The sequence below is a fragment of the Globicephala melas genome, chromosome 20 (assembly GCF_963455315.2).
Source record: "Globicephala melas chromosome 20, mGloMel1.2, whole genome shotgun sequence".
NCBI lineage: Eukaryota > Metazoa > Chordata > Mammalia > Artiodactyla > Delphinidae > Globicephala > Globicephala melas.
The window spans coordinates 49,764,860-49,791,240 of NC_083333.1; the positions used below are offsets into that span (position 1 = coordinate 49,764,860).

Sequence of the window (26,381 nt, forward strand, 5' to 3'; positions counted from 1 at the left end):
TGCGCATTCTCAGCTAAAGCGTCTGATGGACAGTGAGCATGCGTACCATATCTGAAGTTGATAAATTGAAATTGAACATGCGTAATTAACCTTTCGGAATAGGAAAAAAAACCCACAACAAATCTCGTCGTCTGTGGAACATGCGCATTCGTTCTCTGTAATGTTTTTGGTATTGAAAGTGAGCATGCGCATAATGAGAAGGTTGCCACTCTGAAGTTTGAACCGGACAGAAACGGCTGATCCTGAGGCTGTCAGTGAGTGGGGTTAATGGGGAACTCCTGGGGCGGCGTAGAAAGGGAGAACTTGGCTTTGCTATTTACTAGTGCAGTAAGTATGCGAAAGTCGCATAACCTTTCAGAGCCTGTTTCCTTCTCTGTAAAATGAAAATAACGATACCTGTTTTTGCAAGGTTGTTTGATAATTGTTAAGTACAGAGTCTGGCTTACAAGCCACAGCTCTTTCCAGTGCTGCATAGACCCGGTGTGAGGTCGTTACCAAAAATTGTCTCTTTTCAGTGTTAAAAGTAGTGGATACTTCCTCTAATATTTCATCTGGTCTTTTTTTCCCCAAGCTTCGTCTTCCTTGCTGTCCTATCTGAGCTAAATACAAAGACTTTCTTGTGTTACTGTAGTTACCAGAACAGAAAGGCGATTGGTGGAGAAAGTCATTATTTTGAAGAGAGAAAATTAATGTTAATTAAATGTGCTACTGTTGAGCTCACTTCTGCATTCGCTCTGTCCCTGTGGTGTGAACTGTACACTACGAATTCCTTTAACCAGAATTTGTTTTGTTTGTTTTAAATGCATGCTTAGGAAAATAGCGATTACAAATGAGATTTTGGAAACTATTGAGCTGTGTATGAATGGTTTTGCGTAGAGTAACCCTGAATCCCGAAACCAACTTCCTTGAATGATTGGCTCCTTAGACAACATAGCTATTGTGTCTATAACACCATAGACATATATAGTACTTACAAATTATATTTTTAGTGATGTATATTCACATATATGGCATTTTATTTGTTCTTTATTGGTAATGTAGTGGCTCTCAAAGACTCTATTTTTTCTATTACAGGTTGCTCACTGTTTTGGGGGAGTAAGCCTGGTTTGTGTCTCAGCATGTCAATAGTAACAGTGCAGCTTGGTCAATGTGGCAATCAGATTGGTTTTGAAGTGTTTGATGCTTTATTTAGTGACTCACACTGTCCCCAGGGACTCTGCTCTAAAAGGGAGAATGAGGCATATCAAGCATCTTGCAAAGAAAGATTCTTCAGTGAGGAGGAAAATGGAGGTATGTGTGGTCCACAGACCTCTCCTTTACTCTGACATAACCAGCCTCTTCAAGGCCAGACCCTCCACGTGGTGTCTGAACCCCGTCCCCTTCCATCTTACTACGGAATGATTTTGCTCTCAGCCCTTTGTTTCTATCTTAACGTTTGCCTCTCCAGTGACATCTTCTCCTCAGCACGTGAGCATGCTCAGATCATGCCAATCTAAAACCAACCAAACAAACAAAACTTAGCTCTTGACTATAGCTTTTTTCCTTCCTCATCTCTTTGCCTTCTCATCTAAGATTCTCAAAGGAGAACCCTCTTTAACCAACTGTAATCCTACTTCTGCTCTACAATACCACTGAAGCTGTTCTATGAAAAATTCCCAATGATCTCTTAATTCCTAGAGCCAGTAACTGTGTTTCTTTTCTTAATTCACTTAACTTCTCTACCATATTTGATAACATTAACTATAAAACTCCCTCCTTGAAATTCCTTCTGCTTAGGCTCTGAACTTTTCTTCTCCAGTGGTTGCATCTCAGCCTCTCTTCTGTCCTCACTTGTATAGTTCTCTCTGGGCAATTTCAGTGACTCTCAAATTTTGCTACATCTTTTATACTAGTGACTCTCAAAACCTCTAGCCTAGCATCTCTTCCAAGCTGCAGACTGATTAGTGAACATCACCTGCGTCTCTCATGTGTCCCTCAGACTCAACATCTCCATACCCAAGGGCATTCATTATTTTTCCTTTAAAACTTAGCTCTGACTGCCCACATACCATCAGACATCAAGGTCTGCGTAGTTTACCTCCTACTCATCTCTTGAAACTCTTCTCCCTTTTCCATCTTCACTTTCATTGCCTTAGTTCTGGCTCTTGTCCTTTCTCACCTGGACTGTTTCAAGACAATCCTCCTGAGTTTCCCTGCCTGGTCTCTTGTGTTTATCACATCTATCGTCCACACTACCGTATTAAAAAAGACATCTTTCCTCCCCTGCTTGAGCATTTGCAGTGGTTTCTCATTGCCTATAAAGTAAATTTCAAGGTTTTTAGCATTGCATACAAGGACTTCCAAGATCTGAGCCCTGCCTGCTTTCTCTCCCCATCCATCACTTCTTATACCCCCTCTTTCTCCATCTTCTGCTTCAGTAATCCTGAGATGCTTTTTTTGCCCTTGGTATTTTTATACCTCTGAATAAAAATACTACTCTGTTAGTGTGGATTTGCTGTGGGTCATATCACATCATACTGTGATTAAGTGTTGATGTATTTTATCTCTCCCACTGGTCCTCCTAGGGCTGGATTGATGTTGTCTTTGTCTCTGTGTTCCCAGCACAGTACATAGCACATAGTAAGCACTCAACAGATGTTTGTAGACTTGACCCAGTCATCATTTTAGCCCACGTTTATTCAACCTGCCTAGCACAATGCTAGGCATTATGACACATCTGCATATACCTGCTGCTGCCCACCTGAATTTCTAAGCAGAAGGAAAGTTCTTCCTATCCTCAATCTTTGATTTTTTTTTTTTTGGACCTAGAAGTTTATGCTCTGAGTTAACCCAAATAAGCCACGTGCAATATTTTTCTTTTGATTTTTTTTCCCTCTCTAGTTCCAATTGCTCGTGCTGTACTTGTTGACATGGAACCTAAAGTTATCAATCAAACACTGTCAAAGGCTGCCCATTCTGGCCGATGGAAATATGGCCAGCATTCATGCTTCTGTCAAAAACAAGGTTCTGGAAACAACTGGGCATATGGGTAAGAATAATTCCTCATGATTTTCAGTTTAGATACAGCTGCATAGTTGATTAATAGTATAGTTACAACTGCACAGTTGATATACCAAACACATAATTTTGAAATTGCTGTTTTAAAATGTAGAGTGTGACTTCACCCAGAAGACGCTCATTCTGTCTCGTGTACATCTATGCTTAAGGTTCAGGTAATGATGAAACCAAGGATCTCTTGCAGCAACGTTTTCCACTTCTTCACTGTTGTTCTGCCAGCTAACTTATTGTCAATACAATATCTTTGTCTGGCAGGTATTCCAGTTAATAGGAAATATGCCAAGGCAGTAGTATTGCCTAGTGTTCTTTGGAAAATTCCAATGCCTAGGGCTCACTTCCAGAAATTCTGGTTTAATTGGTTTGGGATGAAGTCTGAATGTTGGGATTTTTCAGAGCTTCCCTAGGTGATTCTAATGTGCAGCAAAGTTAGAACCACTGCTTTAGGAGTATTGTTATGAATTATGTTGTACCGTAAACTTGCAGAACTACCTGGTAATTGAAGTCTCCAGCCTAAAGGAATGGACTATAAAAGAGAATTTTCTACTCTCAGTAAATTTACTCTCCTAGCAGTCCTATTCACCTGTTAAAAATATTTAACTTGTGTATCTTAAATTTCATCAATCAGGTACCTGTACCTTTCTTAAGAGTTAGTTCACTTCCATAGGATTAAAAAGCCTTTGCTATCCTATATCTTTCTCTGCATTCCATCTCTGGTTAAATTGAAAGGTGTTTGTTTCTTTTGCATTGCATAGATACTCTGTTCATGGACCTAGGCATGAAGAATCTATAATGAACCTAATCCAGAAGGAAGTGGAGAAATGCGATTCTTTGAATGGTTTTTTCATCATAATGAGTATGGCCGGAGGCACAGGATCAGGGCTAGGAGCCTTCGTTACACAGAACTTACAAGATCAGTACTCAAACTCTTTGAAAATGAATCAGATTATATGGCCTTATGGAACTGGTGAGGTATGAACATGTCAATTGAAAAATTTATATTTTGTATTCTTTGCAGTTAAATGTAGGTAAAAGATTGATCTCACCCTTTCTTTGGAAATGTTAAGTTACTGTGTAAGGAATGATTATACAATATGGTACTTTCATGTACAATTCATTTAACTTTGCCAAACAAATGAGGTGTCCTTATTCATAAAAATTCCGAAGAAGACAATTGTGCATCTTCTCTCAGGAACCCATTCCTGGTTCAGTCCCTCTGGCTACAGCATGTAAAGCAGGGACCTTGGCCTCATCGTGCCATTGCCAACCTTCAAAGAATTTTCATTTCTTTCCATTGAAAGGAAATTTCTGTATAGGCCAATTTCCTATTGATCACCCTAGTAGGAGAAATAATTAAACAGAGGTGAAATAAGTCAGTATAGGAAATGATGTAGGAAGAAAGTGTGATAGTAATAGTCATCATTTATTGAGCCCTTACTCAGTAAGGGCACTGTTCTTAAGTGCTTTACTTGCATTCTATCATTAATCCTTACAACTCTAGGAGGCTGGTATAATTATTATCCCCATTTTACAAACGAGGAAACTGAGGCATAGAGAGATTAAATAACTTGTCAAAGATCTTATAGCTAGAAAGTGAAAGAGCCAGGCTTTGAACCTAGGCAGGATGCCCTTAGAGTCTACCCTCTTAACCACTGTTCTCTCCTGCCTTTCTTATCTTTGACCTTTTTTTTCCTCCAGGTTATTGTTCAGAACTACAATTCCATTTTGACACTTTCTCACTTGTACCGATCTTCAGATGCCCTCCTTGTTCATGAGAATGATGTTGTTCATAAGATCTGTGCGAAACTGATGAATATCAAGCAGATCTCCTTCCGTGATATAAATCAAGTCCTCGCACATCAGCTGGGAAGTGTGTTCCAGCCTACTTACTCTGGGGAAGGCTCATTTCACTACAGAAGAAACCCACTAGGTATTTGTCCTCCTGTGTGCTACTCGTAGAGAAGTCTGATGTTCTGAAAGCCTGAAGGTTGTTCTTCTATGGCTCTTCCCCTCTGCCTAAAGATATACTCAGGTCTCCCTCATTTCGAAAACCTTCCCAAAGAGCAGCTTAGCTTTATTGAATTTGTTTCAATATTGCTTCTGTTTCATGTTTTGCTTTTTGGTTGCGAGGCACCTGGGGTCTTAGCTCCCCCACCAGGAATCAAACCCACACCCCCCGCATTGGAGGGCAAAGTCTTAACCACTGGACCGCCAGGGAAATCCCCTTTTTTTTGTTCTTTAAAAATAACTTTGAGATATAATTCACATACCATACAACTCACCCATCTAAAGTGTACAATTCAGTGTTTTCTAGCATATTCACAAAGTTGCACAACCATCATTTTCATCACTCCGTACAGAAGTGGTTCTTTTTTCAGGTTATTTGTCAAGTGGTGCTTTATCCATTCAAATCATCTAGATGCAGAGAACTCCGTAATCTATACCCCCAGTCCTACTCTCTTTCCCAAATAGTTGCCTATCCCAGTTTTCTTAGTTGCCATCTGCTTCTTCAGATTTAGCATGTTCTGAATGGATTCATCATTTGCTTCCCTGTCTTCACTCCCCAGCCCCCTCTTCCTCAATTCCTGTCACCTGGATTTCTCCCACTGTCCTCATATCTCATCAGTATGTTCAGACTGTTGGTACCATCTCTGCCAGCTGTCTGCATTCTTCCCTACTTCCCTCTCTCTGATATTGGTTCACTTGGTCAGTATCTCTCAACTAATATTGCATACTCCCCCTGAATACAAAGTTCTCTTTATTCTCCTCTCCCTCTCCCTCTCTCTCCTTTTTTTTCCCATGAAAACCAAAGCTCACATCTACGTGGACACTCCTGGCTTAAGGTGGTCCTATTACTGCTTTCCTTCCTGTTGCCTGCTTCTTCCCCCTGCAGTCAATCCGTCTTGCACACTGGCCCCAAATGAGCCTCCCCAGTGCACAGATCTAATCCTGTACTTTACTTAACCCTTATTCTATGGCTCATGCATTACCTGCCAGATTTGTCATAATTCCTTATGCCCTGAATCCTAACTTTCCGTTTTCATCACCTTCTGCCGCCTCTGTATAGATTCCCCACCTACTTTTCATCCTGTCTCCACTTTTTTCTTCAATCTGGTACTTCCCTGCCTTGGTCCCTTTGCTCAGTGTTCCTTCTTCTTAGAAATCACTTCCTCCTTCCCTTCTTCACCTCTACTGAAACCTTACTCTTCCTGTAGGGTCCAATTCAAGTGATAATTTTTCCGTAAAGCTTTCCTACTGAGACCTTTACCTAAAGTAACCCTTTTTCTCTGAACTCCTGTGGCATTCTGTATCTCTTTTATGTCACTTAATGTTTTCTGCCTTTATTATTTCTTTAAGTGTGTTTGCTTATCTTTAAAAGTAACACACACACATTTATTCAAGGAGTACAAAAGAATATGCAATCAAAAGTAAATCTCCCTCTGGCCCCTTCCCAGATGCTGCACCATGTGTTTCCTTAGAGGATCTGTCATATGCATGTTTTATAGTCCCTACTAATTTGCAGCTTCCTTGGGGACATGTGTCTTGTTAATTTCTCTGCATTCCACAGTACTTACCATATTGTGCATCTGTTCATTCAACCAGTAGTTATTGGCTTCCTGCTATGTGCCAGGCACTATGCTACATGTTGGGGATTCAGTGGGGAACCAATGCAGACATTGTGTTCACATTAAACAAATAATTACACTAAGAACATATAATTAAAAACTGAGTTAAATGCTCTGAAGGAAAGGAGTACAGATCCAAGAGAATGGGTCACGAAGGAACCAGACTTAGGCTGACGAGGTGAAAGAAGGCTGCCCTGAGGAAGTAACACTTGAGCAAAAAGCTGGATGAAGACTTGGAGTTGACTAAGCAAAGGGAGGGAGAAGGGAGTAGCATGTTGGGGGAATAGCATGTGGAAAGACCCTATGGCAGAAGGAAGCGTGGCCCTTTCGGAAGAGAGAAATCCAGTGTCACTGGAGCACAGAGAATGGTGTGGGGGATGATTGAAACCTGAGGCTAGAGCGGTGAGCAGGGGCCGACCTTGCAGGTCCTTGTAAGCCATTTAAAGGCCTCCTCATTAATCTCAGAGCAGGGGAAAGCCACTGAAGGATTTTAAGGAGGTTGTTGGCATAATCACCTTTATTTTTGAAAAATTCATTGCCTGTGGAGAGCTGGTTGGAGGTTGAGTCTGCAGGCTGGTCCAGTTGTTCCTTGGGGAGATTGTGATGAACTCGGTGAACTGCCCTCAGAAAATCCAAGCCATCAGTTACATGAGCGCTCTCTTGACTCCCACTACCATGTACAAACTATAGGGCACTGGGTCCACACTTGCCCTTCACCTTGTGTCACAGTGGGAGAAGTATCCTGCTTCTATCAAAGGCCAGCCTCTCGCTTGGGTTCTGGGTCCCATTCCCTCTGTCTTCTCAGGGACTTAATTCCTCACTCATCTCTCATCCTCACATGTCATTAACCCTCTTTCCTGGGTCGCTGCCATTACAACGGCTCTCTGGCATCTTTCACACCAAAGAAGCCCTCCCTTGACATCACCTCTCGTGATTTCCCCACTTATCTGTCATTCTTTAGAACCACTGTCCTCAAAGGGGCCTCCATTCTCCCTGTCCTCATTTCTTCACCATCTATTCACTCTTCAACCCACTCTGATCTAGTTTCTCTTCCATCACTTTTCTAAAGCTGCTTTTCTTAATAGGTCGCAAGCATGTTCACATTGTCAAATTCACTGGCCCGTTCACTGTCCTTATTTTATCTCAGTAGAATTTGGAATGGCCGATGCCTTGTCTTCTGAGTCTCCTCTTCGTCTTTTGTGACAGCCCCTCTCCTGATTTCCCTCCTTATCTCAATGACTATTCCTTTTATTCCCATTATTTTCCTCCTTCTTTGGCTCCTCCGTTTCCTAAGCTCTAAATGCTGGTCTTGAACCTTCTCCGAAGGTGACTGACCCAGTCCCATGGCTTTCAACACCATTTGTTTTCTCCAGCTGGCCAGTTTCTCTCCAACTCTGACCAATTCCCTAAGCTCTAGATGTCTATATCCAGCAGCCTTCCCAACATCTATGTGTACACGTTTCAGGGTCGTCCCAAACATAATGTGTCTAAAACAGATCTCTTAGCTTTCCCCCAGAAGAAGCCTGTTTCCTCCTCGATCCTTCAATTGCTCAGTTTTAAAAACTTAGGTCCAGGGAATTGCCTGGCGGTCCAGTGGTTAGGACTCGGCACTTTCACTGCCATGGCCCGGGTTCAATCCCTGGTTGGGGAAGTAAGATCCCGCAAGGTGTGTAGGAATATGCTGTAACAAGAATTCCATAGACTGACCGGCTTATAAACAGCACAAGTTTACTTCTCACAGTTCTGGAGGCTCAAAGTCCAAGATCAAGGCACTAGTAGATTCAGTGCCTGGTGAGGGCCCGCTTCCAGGTTCACAGATGGCCGTCTTCTCACTGTGTTCTCACCTGGCACAAGGGACGGGAGACCTCTCTGGGGTCTCTTTTATAGAGACCTCATCTCCCAAAGGCCCCACCTCCTCCTGATGCCATCACCTTGGTGGTAAGGATTTCAATATATGAATTTTGAGGGACACAAACTGTCAGTCCATAACAGGGTTTGACAAAGTCAAGAATGGTTAAGATGAGAGTGGGTAAACAAGAACGCTGGGGGGGAAAGCAGATTTTAACAATTAATTTGTGCGTTAGTCCTCAGGAATTACTTGCTGACTGCTGCTTGTTTATGCATGCTGTGCAATAGGATTCAGCTCTAGGTATTTTACAGAAGAGGATTCTTATGTTTAGAGGAAACTCCATTAGCCATAGGATCAATTTGTGCAACATTTTGTAGATGTTTGTGTCAAAATTTGTTCTTAACATTAGGACGTAGGATATGAGTTTGCACTCAACGTTATCATAAAATTTAAATTTCATGTTATGGTAGAAGATTTTTCTTTCTCCTCTAGGTATTTTCTATAAATATATAAAAAATATATAAAATACATAAAATATATGACATATTAAAAGGATAAAAATATTTTAAAAACATATAAAATAAGCTCTGAATGAAAAACAAATTAGCTTTTCTCCTTAATTCTGTTTCATTACAAATACAAGGTTCTAAAAATAGGTGTATTCCTGTGTTCAGGAGTTACTAATCCTGTCTTCTTTCCCAGTAAAGTTTGATGTTAAGAGGTTCTGATTATTATTTAACCAGATAAAATAAATAAGAGATCTAGGAAAATTTCTAAGGGACTATTTAGTGAACACTGAATGACAGACAATAAAAGCATATTACGTCTCATGCTTATTTTGTTTTCCTGGGGTTTAGCTAAATATTTCACTGACATTTCCAGTTTCTTAGCTAAAAAGAAATTCTCGTTTCCTTTTGGCAAAGTGTGTTTTTTTCACTCATGCTAAAATAGGTGCCAAAATCAAGCAAATATGTGGTCTTTAATAGACGTCGTCTCTGAAATTGTATTTACATTTTAAGCAATTTTGGCCTTGGAGGAGAAAACACATTTGGTTCCCCCAAGCCATCAAATCATGGCTGTGTATGAGTCAGTGGAAACAACGTGGAATTTAAAAATTTAGTTCAGATTTTTTTTCTTTGCAGGAGACTTAATGGAGAATTTAGTTCCCCATCCAGAATTCAAGATGCTGGGTGTTCGTAACATTCCTCAAATGTCTGAGAATTCACTGGCATACAGCACATTTACTTGGGCTGGCCTCCTCAAGCATTTGAGACAGATGCTCATTTCTAATGCGAAAATGGAAGAAGGTAAAGGGTATTTTAAAAATATGCAGCCCACAAGCTGGGAAAAATGCCTCTACTGGAGTTCTCAATATAAACTGGCTTGATCCAGTTGAAATAATGGTGCCTTCTTCTGACCAGGGAGGCTCCTGCAAAAAACTCACCAGAACATCCGGGGAGGATTTCTTAATCACTTCACAGTTTCATTTCTCAAAAAAATTTCAGATGAGTGTGACATTTATTTTTATTTTATTTTTATCAAAGTAATATATGAACATAGGTTTTTTTAAAAAAATCAAGGAGTCAGAACTCACTTAAGTGTCTATTTAAATCTGTCCATTGCGTTGTGTGTAAATTACATCTCAATTAAAAAAAAAAAGTCAAGTAATTGTCCAGTATGAGTTTATAATGAGGAAGAGAACAGCCTATTCCACACTTCCCCTCAGCCCAGCAGAAACTGCTTTCAGTGTTTTGAGATGTTTCTCCTGGAATTTGCCCCCATATTTCTAAATATCTTGCATATTCCGCTATTTGTTTTATTTTCCAGGTTTAGATATTATCAGTTGCCTTCCTAGCATGAAGTTGAGAACTGAATCTTCTTAACACCCCCGATATACACATCCACACACCTTTCCCTCACTCCTCCCAATCTAGTTAAAGCATACTTTTGGGTTAGATCAGTTTTCATTGTCTGTGTTATTTTTGCTATGTAGATATTATTCATAGTTGAGCCATGTACTGTATACACAGATTACATTTTATTTCATGTACAGTTTATTTTTTCCTCCTAGAGTTAATAGTTAAATTTATTTGGTCGATATTCTTTGTACCTATTACAAATTTACCCCTAAACTTTTCCATAAAAATGAAACCCTTCTCAGCATGTTCAGACCTATCAATCAGGTAATCTTATTACTTGCATTATCTGCTTGGAGATATCCCTTCCGGAGGACTTCACCCTGCTGTTCCAGTCTGCACTGGTTACTCTCCAGGCTTAATAAGCAGCCAGCACTGGCATCTCTGCCTCCTTCTTTATTCTAGCCCGTTTCCTAGATTTCAAATCTTCCTCTTTCTGGGTTAATTCCCTCATGGATAGTACCCTCCAGGAGCTTCCTAAGAAAGAGTACAGGGAAGGTAAAAATTTTAAGGCTGCAAATGTCATTATCCTACTTTTATATTTGATTGGCCAGGATTCGAGGCTGGGAATCATTTTTTACTCAGTGTCTTGAAAGCACTGCTCGATAGCTTCCAGCTTCCAGTGTTACTGCTGAGAAGTCCCACTTCAATCTGATTCCTAATCCTGTTTTATTCTCTCTTGTATCTTTTAGGATTTTCTCTTTGTCTCTAGCATTCTGGAATTCCTTAGTGTGGATCTTTCATTTATCTCAGTACAATGTAAACTTTATGAGGGCAGAGATTTTTGTTTTGTTTACTGCTGTATTTTCACAGCCTCACCGGTTTTTAGCCTTTCCTGAGCAGAAACCTTCTTCTCGGATGGAGGGTGGGGCACTCTCCCTAGTGCAGGAGTGGGGAAGGGTCTGGGGCTCTCACTGCCTCTCATACAGATTTTTAACTACTCCTCCTTTAGAAGCGCCTGGCCTGCTTCCAGGACCTCCACTGTGGACAGAAAGTTCAGATTTCCCTGGTTGCTAAGTCAGTAACCATTGGTTCACTTGCTTTCCAGCTTCCAAATTTTTGTTGCCATTATTTTCCTTCCATTTTTTCTTGTTTATGCCTTTTAAAAAAATCCCTGTGTTGTTAGTGAGATTTGGGGAGTAAACTGGTATGTTCAGTCTGTCGCATTTAACTGGAAGTCACTACTATGTACTATTTGGGGAGCATATATTTTACCACAAATTACAGTAAGTTAGGTTTCAATACTATGAAAGTGGATTTCCTCTATATTTACTTGTACTACCTTACAGACTTTAGATCATAGTGCCTGACGTTTGGAGATAAGTAGAAAGTTCACATCTTAAGTAATGCTTCCTGAACTTTTTGGCCACAGGACCTGTTTTTCTGGCAATACCTATTATCAAGGAACACAGTGTTCCTCAGGGGTACTGTAAGACGTGGTGCCCTGAGCCCTCTTAGGTCGATAAACCACAGTTTGTTTAGTCATTTTCCCATATAGGAATTCAGAGTGTCACCATTTTTTCACAGTTATAGAGTTTTGAACACTTAAATGTTTTCATATAAATATGAACATATGAATAAATATATTTATGTCACTAACCAGGTTGAAGGATATAGTTTGAAAACTCTTCATATGTTATCAGAATGCTCTCTATGAAGATTGACCCCATTAAGATCATCATCAGCCGTGTATCTGTTTCTACATGTCCTATAGCAACAGGAGGAATGAGTGGCCCAAGGGGGGCAAGGCAGAAGTTACAATGTCTCTTATGACCTAGCTTTGGAAGTCACATACCATCATTTTGCAGCATCCTTTTGGTTGTTAAGGTCAGCCCTATCCCATGGGGAGGGGACCACACAAGGGCCTGAATACCAGCTGGCAAGGATCATTGGAGTTCATCTTGGAGGCTGGCTACCACCCTCTGCCCTCTGTCCCCTAATGAATCATGTCCTCCCATTTGCAGAATGTACTTAACCCTTCCCAAGCACCCCCGGAGTTAGCACATCAGCCTATTAGCACATTCTATTAGCACATCAGCCTAAAGTCCAGAATCTTGTCATCTAAAAGCAGGTGCCAGTGTGGATTTACTTTCCTCAGGTGAGATTTCCTGGGTATAGCTCTTTAAGTACACCCCACCCCCAACAGACCATGGTGGAACAGGTGTAGGATTTTACTTATTTATTTTTAAGTTTAATTTACAACACCTTATTTTTAAAATTTATTAGTTGATTTATTTTTTCTAGTTTGGATCAATTTATTTATGTGAGGACTAGAGAGTCAAAGTTCTAAGGGTGTATATAAACAGACTTTAAAAAATAAAACTAGCATCACATTATATGTATTTTTTGTTCTGCAACTGTCTTTCGTCATAGTATTTTGTAGCCTTCATTCCAATTCATTCATTTAGACATGCGTTATTCTTTTTAGTAGCTACATAGTTTTCTACCATATAGGAGCCCTAACTTATTATATGCACATAGATTAAAGAGTCAGGTAATTCTACGAAGCTGGTTGTTAAAACTTTCAGTTCATAACCTTCTTCTATTGTCTCCTTCCCAGAGGTAACCATTTTTCAAAACTCTTTTGCTATTTCTTTTACTGTTTTTATCTATTGCCATTTACAGATTTTTCAATGATTTAGGTATTACCTATTTACTTTCCACCATGGAGGGTTAGGATTTAGCTTTTTTCCAACACTGGGCCCTAAGCTCTAAAACACACTCTAGACAGGCTCATCCTTCTGACATGGTAGTAAGTGTCATCACTGGGTTAAATCGATATTCAGCTTTACATTATCATGACCAAGTAAATGCTATTCACAGCTGAGCAACAAAATATCCTGTGATTACTTTTCCCTTCCTGTATAATTTTTTTGTTTTCTTTGGAGTTAATAATTACCTTGTTTTCTTGTTTGCTTAGTTTTTCTATGTACCTGTCAATTATTCAACACTGTTTCTCTACTTACCTAAATTTTTTCTTGATATACAGGCATACCTTGTTTTATTGCACTTTGCAGATACTGTGTTCTTTAACAAATTGAAGGTCTGTGGCAACCCTGCATTGAGCAAATCTATTGGCACCATTTTTCCAGCAACATTTGCTCACTTCACATATCTGTGTCACATTTTGGTAATCTCGCAATATTTCAAACTTTTTCCTTATTATTATATTTGTTATGGTGATCTGTGGTCGGTGATCTTTGATGTTACTGTTGCAAAAAGTTGCTATTGCTGAAAGTTCAGATAATGGTTAGCATTTTTTAGCCATAAAGTATTTTTTAATTAAGGTATGTACATTTCCTTTTAGACATAATGCTATTGCACAATTAATAGATTACAGTATAGTGTAAACATAACTTTTTTTTTTTTGCGGTACGCGGGCCTCTCACTGCTGTGGCCTCTCCCGTTGCGGAGCACAGGCTCCGGACGCGCAGGCTCAGCGGCCATGGCTCACGGGCCCAGCCGCTCCGCGGCATGTGGGATCCTCCCGGACCAGGGCACGAACCCGTGTCCCCTGCATCGGCAGGCGGACTCAACCACTGCGCCACCAGGGAAGCCCATAAACATAAATTTTATATGCACTGGGAAGCCAAAAATATTTGTGTGACTCACTTTATTGTGATAATTTACTTTATTGCGGTGGTTGGAACCAAGCACACAAAATCTCCAAGGTCTGCCTGTATCCAAGTATTCTGTCAGTTTCATCTTCTTTAAGAAATCTCCCCTAGAGCCTTCTGACCTGCTTCAATCTAGTTTTTTTTGCCCTCTCCAGCCAGTGTACATTTGTCCTTCTGGATATTCTATTTGCCTGTCTGTTGTGTTGGATATTCTGCTCAGAGGGTTTACACAAAGCCCCAGTGATCTGGGGGAAGAGGAGGGAGGGGACATGGTTTTCCTGGTTTGGTATGTTTCCTGCCCTTACCTCTGCCTGGTGTTCTCCAGACTAGGGTCTCTCAGTCATATCCTCTCCAGAAAGTAAACCTTTAGTTTTCCGCTAGGGTGGGGAAGAGGCAGTTGTCATAATAAACAGACAAGTTTAGCAACATTCCTTAAGCAGGAGTCAAAGGCAGATGTGCTTTACATGGTTGCAAAGCCAGTTTAAGAGCCAGTGACTTAGTGTTTTCATGGATTCCCTTAAGGAATGCCGCACCACCTACTTTCTGGAGGCACAGAGCACAATAATGTGAAAACACATAGGCATCATTAATGCTGAAACAAAGAGTGATAAAGTCACTGAATGTGAAAAAGTTTTAGGAAAACCTTAAGTTATTTCGTTACATATATATTTTTATATATGCTCAAGAATGATATATGATTTTTAAAAATATAAACTTACTCTAAAAGAACTCTTCAATAAGTGTAAAATTTAATAATCTAAGTGAATAATTTAATTTTTTTTCTAATCAATGGTGACTTGGATGGAAGGAAATATAATATTGTGGATTTATACCCCTTTTTTGTTACATGGATTGTAAATATTTTTGTCCATCACTTTTGTCTTTTGTATGGTATTTTTCACTGTATGGAAATTTTACCTTTTTATGTGAGCAGACCTGTAAATCTTCCTTTATAGATTCTGAGCCTTACCTACCCCAAAGATATAAAAATATTCTCTAGTATTTCCTAGTATTTTCATAGTTTTATATTTAATATTTAAATTTTAACCCATCTGGGATTTATTTATTTAATTTTTATTTATTTGTTTATTTATTGGCTGTGCCGCACAGCATGTGGGATATTAGTTCCCCGACCAGGGATCAAACGTGCCCCCTGCAGTGGAAGCGTGGAGTATTAACCACTGGACCGCCAGGGAAGTCCCTATTTTTGTTTTAATAAATTTATTTACTTTATTTATTTTTGGCTGCATTCGGTCTTTGTTGCTGTGCGCTCTAGCTGCGGTGAGCAGGGGCTACTCTTTGTTGCGGTGCGCCAGCTTCACATTGCAGTGGCTTCTCTTGTTGTGGAGCACGGGCTCTAGGTGCGCGGGCTTCAGTAGTTGTGGTACACAGGCTTAGTTGCTCTGCGGCATGTGGGATCCTCCCAGAGCAGGGTTCAAACCCATTTCCCCTGCACTGGCAGGCAGATTCTTAACCACTGTGCCACCAGGGAAGTCACCTCTATTTTTGTTTTTGATCATGTATATTTTTAAAAAATAAATTTATTTATTTTTGGCTGCATTGGGTCTTTGTTGCTGTGCGCAGGCTTTCTCTAGTTGCAGCGAGCGGGGGCTACTCTTTGTTGCGGTGCACGGGCTCTAGGCATGCGGGCTTCAGTAGTTGTGGCATGTGGTCTCAGTAGTTGTGGCTCACAGGCTCTAGAGCACAGGCTCAGTAGTTGTGGCTCACGGGCTTCAGTAGTTGTGGCTTGTGGGCTCGGTAGTTGTGGCTCGCGGGCTCTAGAGCGCAGGCTCAGTAGTTGTGGCTAGTGGGCTTAGTTGCTCCGTGGCATGTGGGATCTTCCCGGACCAGGGATTAAACCTCTTTTCCCTGCATTGGCAGGCGGATTCTCAACCACTGCACCACCAGGGAAGCCCTCAATTTTCAATCCTATTTTTGCTTTGTGTTTCTACATCCCTTAACATTTTTATATGTATTTTGTTTATTTGTTCATAGAGACATACAGAGTGAAGTTCAGTCTTTATAGGTGGATAGTTCTATGAATCTTGACACACTTAAACGGTGTAACCACCACCACAATTGAGACAGAGTATTTCCATGTTCCAAAGTTCCCTCACACCCCTTTGTAGACAGCCTCTTTCCTCCACTCCAAGCCCCAAGCAACTATCGACCTGAACTTTATTCCTATGGTTTTGCCTTTTCCAGAACGTCCTGTAAATGGAATCAAACAGGATGTAATCTTTTGAGTCAGGCTTGCTTCACTTAGCATCAGGCTTCTGATATTGATCCACATTGTCACGTGTGTCAGAAGTTACTTTCTTTTTACTGCGTTGTAGAATTGCATCCTTTGCACCTACCACCGTCCTTTAATATTCGATGAAGACTATTTCATGCCTTTCTCAGGACTGAGTAGTTTGAATCACTTTAGGTCAACCAGATAAGAATGTTTAAATTTTTAGAAGAACCCCACCCTGCCACAACTTTTACTTATCAAATGGAAATTTATATAAAATACACATACTATAATACATCTTTCTCTTCTTGTTCAAGGCGATTTGTAAAATCTCTTGCTCTTTTTTTTTCTTTTGGTAGGTATTGATTGGCAGGTACGGCCTCCTTTATCAGGACTTCCTACGCGTGGTAAAATGTCTCTCAACAAGGAGTCTCATTTTAACACTTCCATTGCTAACTTGGTCATCCTTCGTGGGAAAGACGTACATAGTGCGGAGCTGGGTAAGCAAAGTTAAGGTGAAAATTAAGATGTACGTTTTGCACATGTACATGGTATGCGTGGTAAAAAAAAAAAAAGAAAAGAGAAAGAAAAAAAAGAAGTCCCTGAATTTATTCTTAAAGAAAGGAAAATAATAACTCCATATTTTAGTAACAAAATGTAACCATTGTATCAGTAAGTGTGTGACTGGATACCAAAATAGATGTGGTGTAAACAAGAGGACAAGTTTAATTCTTTCTTCTTGAATCTGGCTGACCTGTCATCCTCACCTCGTGGCTTTGTCCTTAGTGCAAGGCATCTGTTTGAACTTCAGCCATCAAATCACATAGGAATAAGCAAAGAAGGGCAGGCCTGGTCCTCTAGGGTCACACACCACACTTGTGTTTCTATCCCTTCGACTGGGACTGAATCATGTGCCACATCTAGCTGCAGGGGTGGCTATGAGCACAGTTAAAATTTGGTGGTTCTGTTACTAAAGAAGAAGGGGAGAACAGGTATTGCAGGACAACTAATGGTCTCTGTGACAAGCATTGGTACAACGTTTTCAGGAGGTTGAAAGAGCAGTACTCTTCTTAGCTTTCTTTGTGTTTCTATGGCAAGTCTCTGGGATTATATTATCGTTGTCTGATGATTCCAGCAGCATCCAACTGGCTGCTTCTAGCTGTGATATAAAGAAAATCAATCTCATCCCTGTAATACCTCTTAAATAAAAAACTAGTAATAATTAAAAAGAGATCAAGTCAATCAGATGGTGTACTTTCTTCATTTTAGATTTTAAAATGAGAAAGTTAATAAAAGGATATATAAAGTAATCTAACCTCCAAAAATTTACCCACAGCAAATGATGCAGGTACATAGAGGTGTAAAGATATTCACTGCAACATCTTTCACACTAACAGAAATCTGGGAACAACCTAAATGCCCAACAATAGGAAATGTGTTAAAGAAATTATGGTATATTCATAGAAGCTTTTAAAAATATGAGTGATATTTACTGGCACAGAAAAGAGGTTTACAACATATTGGTGAATGAAAAATGCATATTACATAGGGCATGTATGTAAAATTATAGTACAAAAGCGGGTCAGCAGACTGTTCATAGTCTGTCTCTGGGTGGTAGCATTTCAGCTGTTGAGTTGACTTTTAAATTTTCTTCTTAATAAATACTTTTCTGAATGGTGTGGATTTTTTTTTTTATGATGAATATGGATCATTTAAAGCAATATAAAGCTAGTTTCAAAGAGCAAAACAAAAGATTTCTGGTAAAATGGATACAAAAATATCTGTTTATTAATTTGTTTCAAAAACTGATGATTTATGATGTAAACAGTGCCTTGTTATTTTACCCTAGGAGCATTTAAAGATCCAGCTCTCTATACTTCCTGGTTAGAGCCTGTTCATGCTTTCAGTGTGTGGAAAACCCAGCGAGCCTTTAGCAAATATGAGAAGTCTGCAGCGTTGGTCAGCAATAGCCAGTTCTTAGTAAAACCACTTGACACGATTGTGGGCAAAGCATGGAATATGTTTGCTTCAAAGTAAGTAAAAAATAAATCTACAAACCTTTCCTAACCTTAAGCAGATAATATAATGTTAAAACACTAGGCAGGATCTGGAGTGTCTTAGTCTGTTTGGGCTGCTATAACAAATAGAGCATAGACTGGGTAGCTTATAAACCAAAGAAATTTCTCGCATTTCTCGAGGCTAGCATGTCCAAGATCAAGGTACTGGCAGATTCAATGTCCAGTGAAGACCAACTTCCTGGTTCATAGGTGGTGTCTTTTTGCTGTGTCCTCAAATGGCAGAGGGGCAAAGGAGCTTTCATGGGCCTCTAATCCCATTCATGAGGGCTCCACTGTCATGACCTAATCACATCCCAAAGGCCTTACCTCCTAATATCATCACCTTGGGAGTTAGGATTTCAACATATGAATTTTGGGGGAACACAAACATTCAATCTATAGCATGGAGTAAGTACTTTGTAGGTATGAAACTTTGGGCACATTACTTCAGGTTTCCTTTCCTTTTCTGTACAATGGACCCAAAAGAGAGGATATATGTGGTGAGGATTAAATGAGATGATAATGTAAGAAACCCTTAGTACAGTGCATGGCTAGTAAATGCTCAATAATTGTTCCATAGTATTATTGTTGTTGTTGACTAAACGAGTAGTTTCTTTTTAAAAAATATTTACTTATTTGGTTGCACCAGGTCTTAGTTGTGACTCCAGGACTCCTTTAGTTGCAGCTTGCTGGCTTCTTAGTTGCAGCATGTGGGCTTCTTAGTTGTGCCTCACCAGCTCCTTAGTTGCAGCCCACAGGCTCCTTAGTTATGGCATGGGAACTCTTAGTTGCGGCATGCATGTGGGATCTAGTTCCCTGACCAGGGGTCAAACCCAGGCCCCCTGCTTTGAGAGCACAGAGTCTCATCCACTGCGCCACCAGGGAAGTCCCTAAATGAGTAGTTTCTAAATGAAATGAAAGTAAAGTAGAAATTTCACTATAAGGCAGGGACAGTAAGATAGTTTTCCAAAATAAGATCCTTGAGAATGGAAGAGATCCTGATCTTGCTCAGTAGGAAACATTGCAAGTTCAACTCTACTTGGTACTAAGAAATGTCTGCTTGATTACTAAGAAATGTGTTTGTTATCCGGTTCCCTGACCTCTGCCACAATTACTTAATGTTAAAGCAGAATTTCTCAAATCATTGGGTAAGCCTGTACTTTGATTAGCTAGGATTCCCAAGGGCCCCCCATCCTGCACATGGCCATTCCATAAACCCCTACTCCTCAGGACTGTGAACTCTGTGTCCTCTGTTGGTATAGTTCTCGTCCCACTCTCATTAAATGGTAGCAGCTATTATTTCATCAATTTAGTTCATGTCTGCCCTTGATATTCTTTTTAACATGACTTCTCCTGCCTCAGAACATTTTGGGGGACTGGAGGTATTAAGAGGATCACCTGGCATTAGTGAAAATTAAGTGTTGTCTGAAAAACACTTGGGAGGCTTCACTTCATTCCTAGAACTGGACCAATGTGTTTCTACAGTTTCACGCCTTAGATAAAACTTCTCAGGCACTTCTTAAGAGTTTATATTGAACACAGTCATCTCCTGTAGGGTGTTGAATATGTGCTGGGTAGACAGCCAAATCTGAACATGCTTCTTTTTCCTATGTGCTGCTTCTTTTTTTTTTGGCCATGCCGTGCGGCTTGCAGGATCTTAGTTCCCCGACCGGGGATTGAACCCGGGCCCTGGCTGTGAAAGCACCAAGTCCTAACCATGGGACGGCCAGGGAATTCCCCTCCTATGTGCTTCTTATTGTCACTCTCTTGGACACTAAATAGACAGGGAGCTTGACACAAACTTTGAGAGTTTGCTAACCTTTGGAGTAAACATTGAAGCAAAGGCAAGTCTTTTAAAAGAGTCTGCCATCTGCACGTGTTCATGAGCTAGGAAGGGTCTATTTATTATTTGATTTTGAGTTATTCGTTTGCCTGAGATTTTTATTTCATATTTTCTGTTTCTTTCACCAGAGCCTACATTCATCAGTACACAAAATTTGGAATTGAAGAAGAGGATTTTTTGGACAGTTTCACATTGTTAGAACAGGTTATTGCTAGTTACTGCAACCTCGGATTTTGAACAATGGGGAAAATTTACCTTAAGTCATTTTTGGACTAAAGTACTTGCAATACTACTTTCTCCGTAAGGTTTTTCAAATTCCTATCTGCTAATGTAACAAGGTTAAATGCTGATTCCTTCTCCATACTATAGCCACAGAAAAGGAGAAAAACCTTTCATGTTTTCAATGAAAACATCTACTTGAAATTTTCCTTTGTAAGAAAAAATATTGGTACTTCTTTAAAGAACTTTGGGAATACTTTGCTGAGATGTTAGAACTCTAGAACTATCAGAAAAGGAAACTTCCCTCTTTATTCCAAAAAGCATTCACTAAGTATGAGCTAAACTTTCATAGCACAATTTTAAGCTAAGAAATTGCAATTCCGTATTTAAATATATTCATCTTTGAAGTGAATGTTTTGAACCATAAGAGGGAGCTGTTGTCAAAAGCTACAGGGTGAACATCTATTTTTGAATATTTTATTCTAAAACGGTAAGATTTTCCACTTTAAGCAGCTATTTAAAAATAAATGTCAGGACTTTGTTAATAAACGTTATATCATGCTTAAATACAAAAGTAAATAAGCAAATGTTTCCTTTGTTTGCTGTTCTTAAATTTTCTGGGCATCAGAAAATTGGGTTTTTCTTTTAGATCTTAGAATGCCAGAGCAGAGACTGATTTTATTCAACCAGTGCTTTAAAATTACTTACAGGTATTTAGCTGGTGTGGAAGACGGTTATATTCCTTTCAGTAAAAGGGGTAAGAGCTTTCGCCAAAATTTCACTATGTTGAGAAAATTACCACCAAGTAAATATTGTCCTAGATGAAACTGACACATACAGATGTTGGTTTCATTCAGAAGGACAGAACACATTTGGAAATTTGCAGCTGAGTTTGAGGGGAATGGGGTAGTTCAATAAAACACATCACATGCAATGTATTAACAAATGTAAAATGGCAAACAAATAGGAACATTTTGCCCTTTCTGCCAAATCTACCAGTGGTTTCTTCCTTTTCTTTCCATATGGAAATGATTACCTTTTTGCTGTTTTTCTTATCAACTGTTGCTATGATTTAAAATACTGAACCATATCTTATTTCTAAGGAATGTAAAAAGTGGTCTGTTCAACTGCTAAAAGGCACACCCACTGCTGTATTTTGTTAAGCCAAGAATACTAGAAAATAATGAGATTGTAATTTTTACAAAATAAAGTTAAAAGTAATAGTTTAGCATTGCAGAGATCCAAAGACTGAAACAATTTCCCGCACTAAACCAGCATTAATGAAGATCTGTAACCAAATTACCTCACTAGGGGGTAGGCTGATTCTGACGAACTTTGCTACAAGTTAAGCTTAAAGAAGGTCGTAAGTTGAAATCATTTTATATTTTGAGAAAAGCATGCATGAGGTACCAAATTGGACAAATATATTTCTAATTTGGCAACTCATGGAATCAATGGCAGGTGACTATTGGAAGTAAACTCCAATTACACAGAGCCATTCACTTATGTGAGTTGACCCTTTCTTATGCATGTTATTGTTTCATGCACAACTGCATTATTTGGTGTGTGTGGATACCTAAATATTTGCAAAATTGTTTTAAATGTTTACATTGAAATTTTTTTCTTGTCTATTTGGAATAATGTAAAAATTTTTGCTATTAGAGTTGTGATAACTTAAAAATTAACACAAAGAAGTTGATGCCAAAGCTTCAAAATAAGGGGTGGCATTGGAAATGTACTTTGATTTGTGTGGAGATAACGGCCAATCAGCCAGGACAACATTAGAATCATAACTTCCTGGGCATAGAGAGCCAAAAGCTTTGAACATGTAATTTCTTAGATTACTGGGTAACTGGCGTACCATGTGTGTCACTCAGACATTATCCCACACAGCCAAGAGTCACCCCTATAGGCAGTGAGTACAGTATAAATTCAAACTGTTTCTTAATTTCAAACCTTTTCGTTCTCCCCCATTTGTGCTTTTCTTAAGAGCTCTTTAAGCGGTAGAACCTGTTTCTTCCCATTCATTCCCTCTTGCTTCTAGCTTTGAGTACTCGCCCCGCAACCCCTCACCACTACTATTCAGTCAGCCAACAATCCCTTTCTCCTTTCTTTAACCTGTCACTTAGAACTCAGTAAGTGTGCCCATGATTCACTATTCTCAGTCCCTTCATTCATTCAACCAGTATCTATTCACTGCCAGGCACTGAACAAATGCTAAGTATATGGGGATCAATACCACAAAGTCTAAATGAAGAAGCTTACAAGGTACTTAAGTTTCTTTCCATGCCTGGTGCTACGATTCTGGCTTCCTAATTATTGCTTATTATCTTGCCCATGTCCATGTTCAGTTTTTTTCTTTTTTACAGTAAAGATGTGGTACAAGGTAAAGAACCGTGAACTGGGACCTTTAGTCTAGGCTTTAAATTTGTCTGAAGCCTCCTCACTGGCTCTGTAGACTTTACTGTGCAGTGTACATACCAGTGATTCTTCTCCTGACCACCATGTTTATCACACTTGCATTCCTGTCCAAAATTTTGTTTTAAAACATGCTCCATATGTTCCCATCCCACTGTTCTCTCCGCATGAGCTCAAGGTTTGGCAGTCAACCCTTCCTTGTTCTTCCACCTACCTTCCAAATATGGCTTTGCCCACTAACTTGTCATTTTTGCAAATAATCAGTTATTTAATTTAAGAGATATTTGCTCATCTGTATCAATCACATTGTTTCCTATGGGTTTTAGGAATGTGAGCTAAAAAATCTGGCTTTATATTTTTAACTGAATAACTTCCTACTCCTACACTCTGAAATGTCTCAGACGATGCAATGTCAACCTTATTAATAAATGGAATCCCATTTCCCCTAGCAGGAATGTTAAGATAAACAATGTAAATATTTTAAGTTTCTGGAGAACGCAGTGTTGGGTCAGTGTTGCAGAAGATATGGCATTCAAGGGAGAAGAGGGAAAAGAGAGAAAATCCTAATCATTTAGACTCTAGGGAGCCAGTGAAGCCAGGGAAGAGATGAAAAGGAAGGTCAGGGGAACTGATGATGATTCCCAAAGAACTGCTAATAGCTTATAAGCATTTAAAAAAAAAAAGAAATACTCGATGGTTTTTGAATTATGGACTTTACCTAATGATAAAAAATCTAAGAATAGCTTACAAGATAGCATGAAAAGAAACAAGAAGCTAAATTACATGTCTCTTAGCAAATAATTCTGTGTTACCTGAATTTTTCTCCTTTGCCAATGATGGAGCCAATACAATGGATACTTTCATGGCTCTCTTGTCCTATGAATTTAATTATTTACATGGTAAGTACACAGAAATTCAAAGATTTTTGTCCAGTCTTTTTGTCCAATATTGGCTGTCCAATAAGGTAGCCATTAGCCACATGTGGTCAGTAAGTGTAAAATACACACTGGATTTTGAAGATAATACAAATAAAATAATGTAAAATATTAATATCTTAAATCGTGGAAATGATATTTTGGACATAATAAGGTAAATAACTTATTCAAATTGGTATAATACCTGTTTTTTTTACATTTTAAAGTATGGCTACTAAAATTTTAAAAATTAGATATATGACTTGCATGATATTTCTATTGGACAGAGCTATTCTAGACACTTCAGGAGCAAAATCCTGGGAATTGTAGAAACTGGAGTTGAACAAAGCTTATCCTTACTAGGTGAGAGTTCATGGGAACATGATAGTAAGAAACATGACATGAGGCAGAAAGATGGAAGTTTTCCTTTTTTTAAAAAAAGAAGGGCCTTGCTTAAGCTCAGCTCCTGTGAACAGTATGAAAGAGGCAGGATATGAGCTTAATTCCACAAACATCCATTGAACACCTGCAAGTTAAGACACTGTGCAAAGATGGGGAAATAAAAAAACGAGGTAAACCTGGCCCCTGCCCTTTAGGAGTTCACCATTTGGTATATTCCTTGCTGCAGATCATATGCTTGACTCATGTAGAGACTCTCTGTTTGTTGAACAGATTAATATAAACGTCTGAAAAACTGTGGAAGAGACGTAAAGCTGCAAAACTACAGACACACAATAAAGCCTATTAAAGGTCCCATATTAGCAATAGATCTCACAACTATTAGATGAAACTAAGGACCTGGAAATGTAATTAAAAATATTCTGCTTCTGAAGTCATCTTATATAATTAAGAGCCACTTAAGGCAATATAAATTCAAACAATATATTAAAAGAGTGTACAACTGCCTTTGTTTGCAAGTCCTTGCCTAAAATCTAAATTCCTGGGCTTCCCTGGTGGCGCAGTGGTTGAGAGTCCGCCTGCCGATGCAGGGGACGCGGGTTGGTGCCGCGGTCCGGGAAGATCCCACATGCCGCGGAGCGGTTGGGCCCGTGAGCCATGGCCGCTGAGGCTGCGCGTCCGGAGCCTGGGCTCCGCAACGGGAGAGGCCACAACAGCGAGAGGCCAGCGTACCGCAAAAAAAAAAAAAAAAAAAAAAAAAAATCTAAATTCCTTGTCCTGGAATTCTAAGCCTTCTAATGTTTGGCCATTCCCCCTCTCCCACTGTTTCTTTTCTGTGTGCTGTAGTAGACAAAGCTGACAGAAATGACTGTTAAATGTGGTTATGAGAAACACATAGATTCATCTACATGGTTATGTTTAATTTTGTTCAGTAAGGACAGAGGTGGAACTATCACTAACCTGAAGATACAGATGAGAGACACGCCCCAATGATCCTGCCTGCCCCAGCTCTGCCCCCACTGCTAGGATCCCAAGACCAAGAAGAATGGGAGGCTCCGAACATTTTTGAGCAGGACTCAAAGGACACATGCTAGATATCATAGTAATTTCTTTGGGATAATATCTTAGGGGATTTCCTTCTTTTTTTATATTATGCATTTCTTTGGCTTGCATTTTTTTTTAAGCAAAGCCATAAAAAACCAACATAAAGATAAAATAACTCAAAAATGATTTTTCAAAGGACGTTAAGACCTGGAGACAGTTTGAAGAACGGAGGAATAAGTCAAATGAATCAGAAGGCAGCAACAAGGGGTGGAAGTAATAGGCATCCTCATCGTTCTGTAAACTATCACAGAAATAGGGTGTAGGAATTATAGGATGCTCCAGGGGCAGAGGAGGAAGGGAGAAGTTAAAGATAGCTTTGGGGTCCTACTGTCTCAACATGTTCTTCTAATGAACATCGCCTACTGCAGGGAAGACTAGTAAATATATCAAACACAAAGTCTGGGAGCAGCCTGAAAAGAGGTGTATAAAGTAGGAGATCATTTATGTATGAAAGAACCTTTTATTTCTTCCTTGCAGAGACCAGGGATGTCTTTTATGCTCAGACAGATTATGTTTGAAGAAGAAAATGCAGAACATCTGCAAATTTCTTTGATCTCTACATTTTTCTACAAGCAGTATTTTTCAGCTTTTTTTTTTTCCTTCTAAAATTGTGCAAAGTACTCGCACACCTGTGCTTTTACCAGATAGGCATCTTATTTTGTCTGATTCCATCAGAAAGCCAGGAACAGTCACACCCCAATTCTCAAAGGCTTCAAAAACTGTGGACCTTCTTGAGAGTGGAATACTCGAGTTTTGTGCCTCTCTTCTCTACCAAAGGATTATTACAGAAGTAAATCTCTCTCCTTCTGAACTCTGGTGCTTCTGGTGAATGGTATGATTGTGGTCATATGTCATTTATTCTGAACTCCTATCCAGCCAACTTCAATAAGCGTAACTCACTTACTGAAACATGTAAACCACCCCGGCACCAAAGCAGCCAAATGGAAAGCCGCCTTCACCACATGCTCTAGAAGGTGTAATAAAGCCGTGACTCTGCCTTTTGGCTTGGCAAAGGCAGTTGGGAGGACGCCCTCCTACTTACTTGGGAATACTAATGACATCTGGGTTCTAGGTGGCTGCCACTGCTGTCTAGGCTAGCACTACTGGAATCTTGGACTCTAGTAGAAATATA

At 39.6% G+C, this 26,381-nt stretch overlaps 1 protein-coding gene across 11 annotated transcripts; it reads left to right on the forward strand.

Moving 5' to 3' along the window:
- Window positions 1-31: 31 nt before the first annotated feature.
- TUBD1 (tubulin delta 1) lies at window positions 32-24,634 on the forward strand. 11 transcript variants are annotated; one of them, XM_030881773.3, is made up of 9 exons: window positions 32-327; window positions 1,075-1,290; window positions 2,881-3,028; window positions 3,810-4,026; window positions 4,753-4,984; window positions 9,672-9,836; window positions 16,655-16,795; window positions 18,145-18,328; window positions 20,324-24,634. In XM_030881773.3, the coding sequence occupies exons 2-9, from the start codon at window positions 1,119-1,121 to the stop codon at window positions 20,430-20,432; spliced, it is 1,368 nt and encodes a 455-aa protein (XP_030737633.1). In that variant the 5' UTR covers window positions 32-327; window positions 1,075-1,118; the 3' UTR covers window positions 20,433-24,634. The 11 variants fall into 11 exon arrangements, with proteins under 11 accessions (XP_030737633.1, XP_030737632.1, XP_060146848.1 ...); XM_030881772.3 differs by having other exon boundaries at window positions 32-254; XM_060290865.2 differs by lacking the exon at window positions 9,672-9,836.
- Window positions 24,635-26,381: the final 1,747 nt, after the last annotated feature.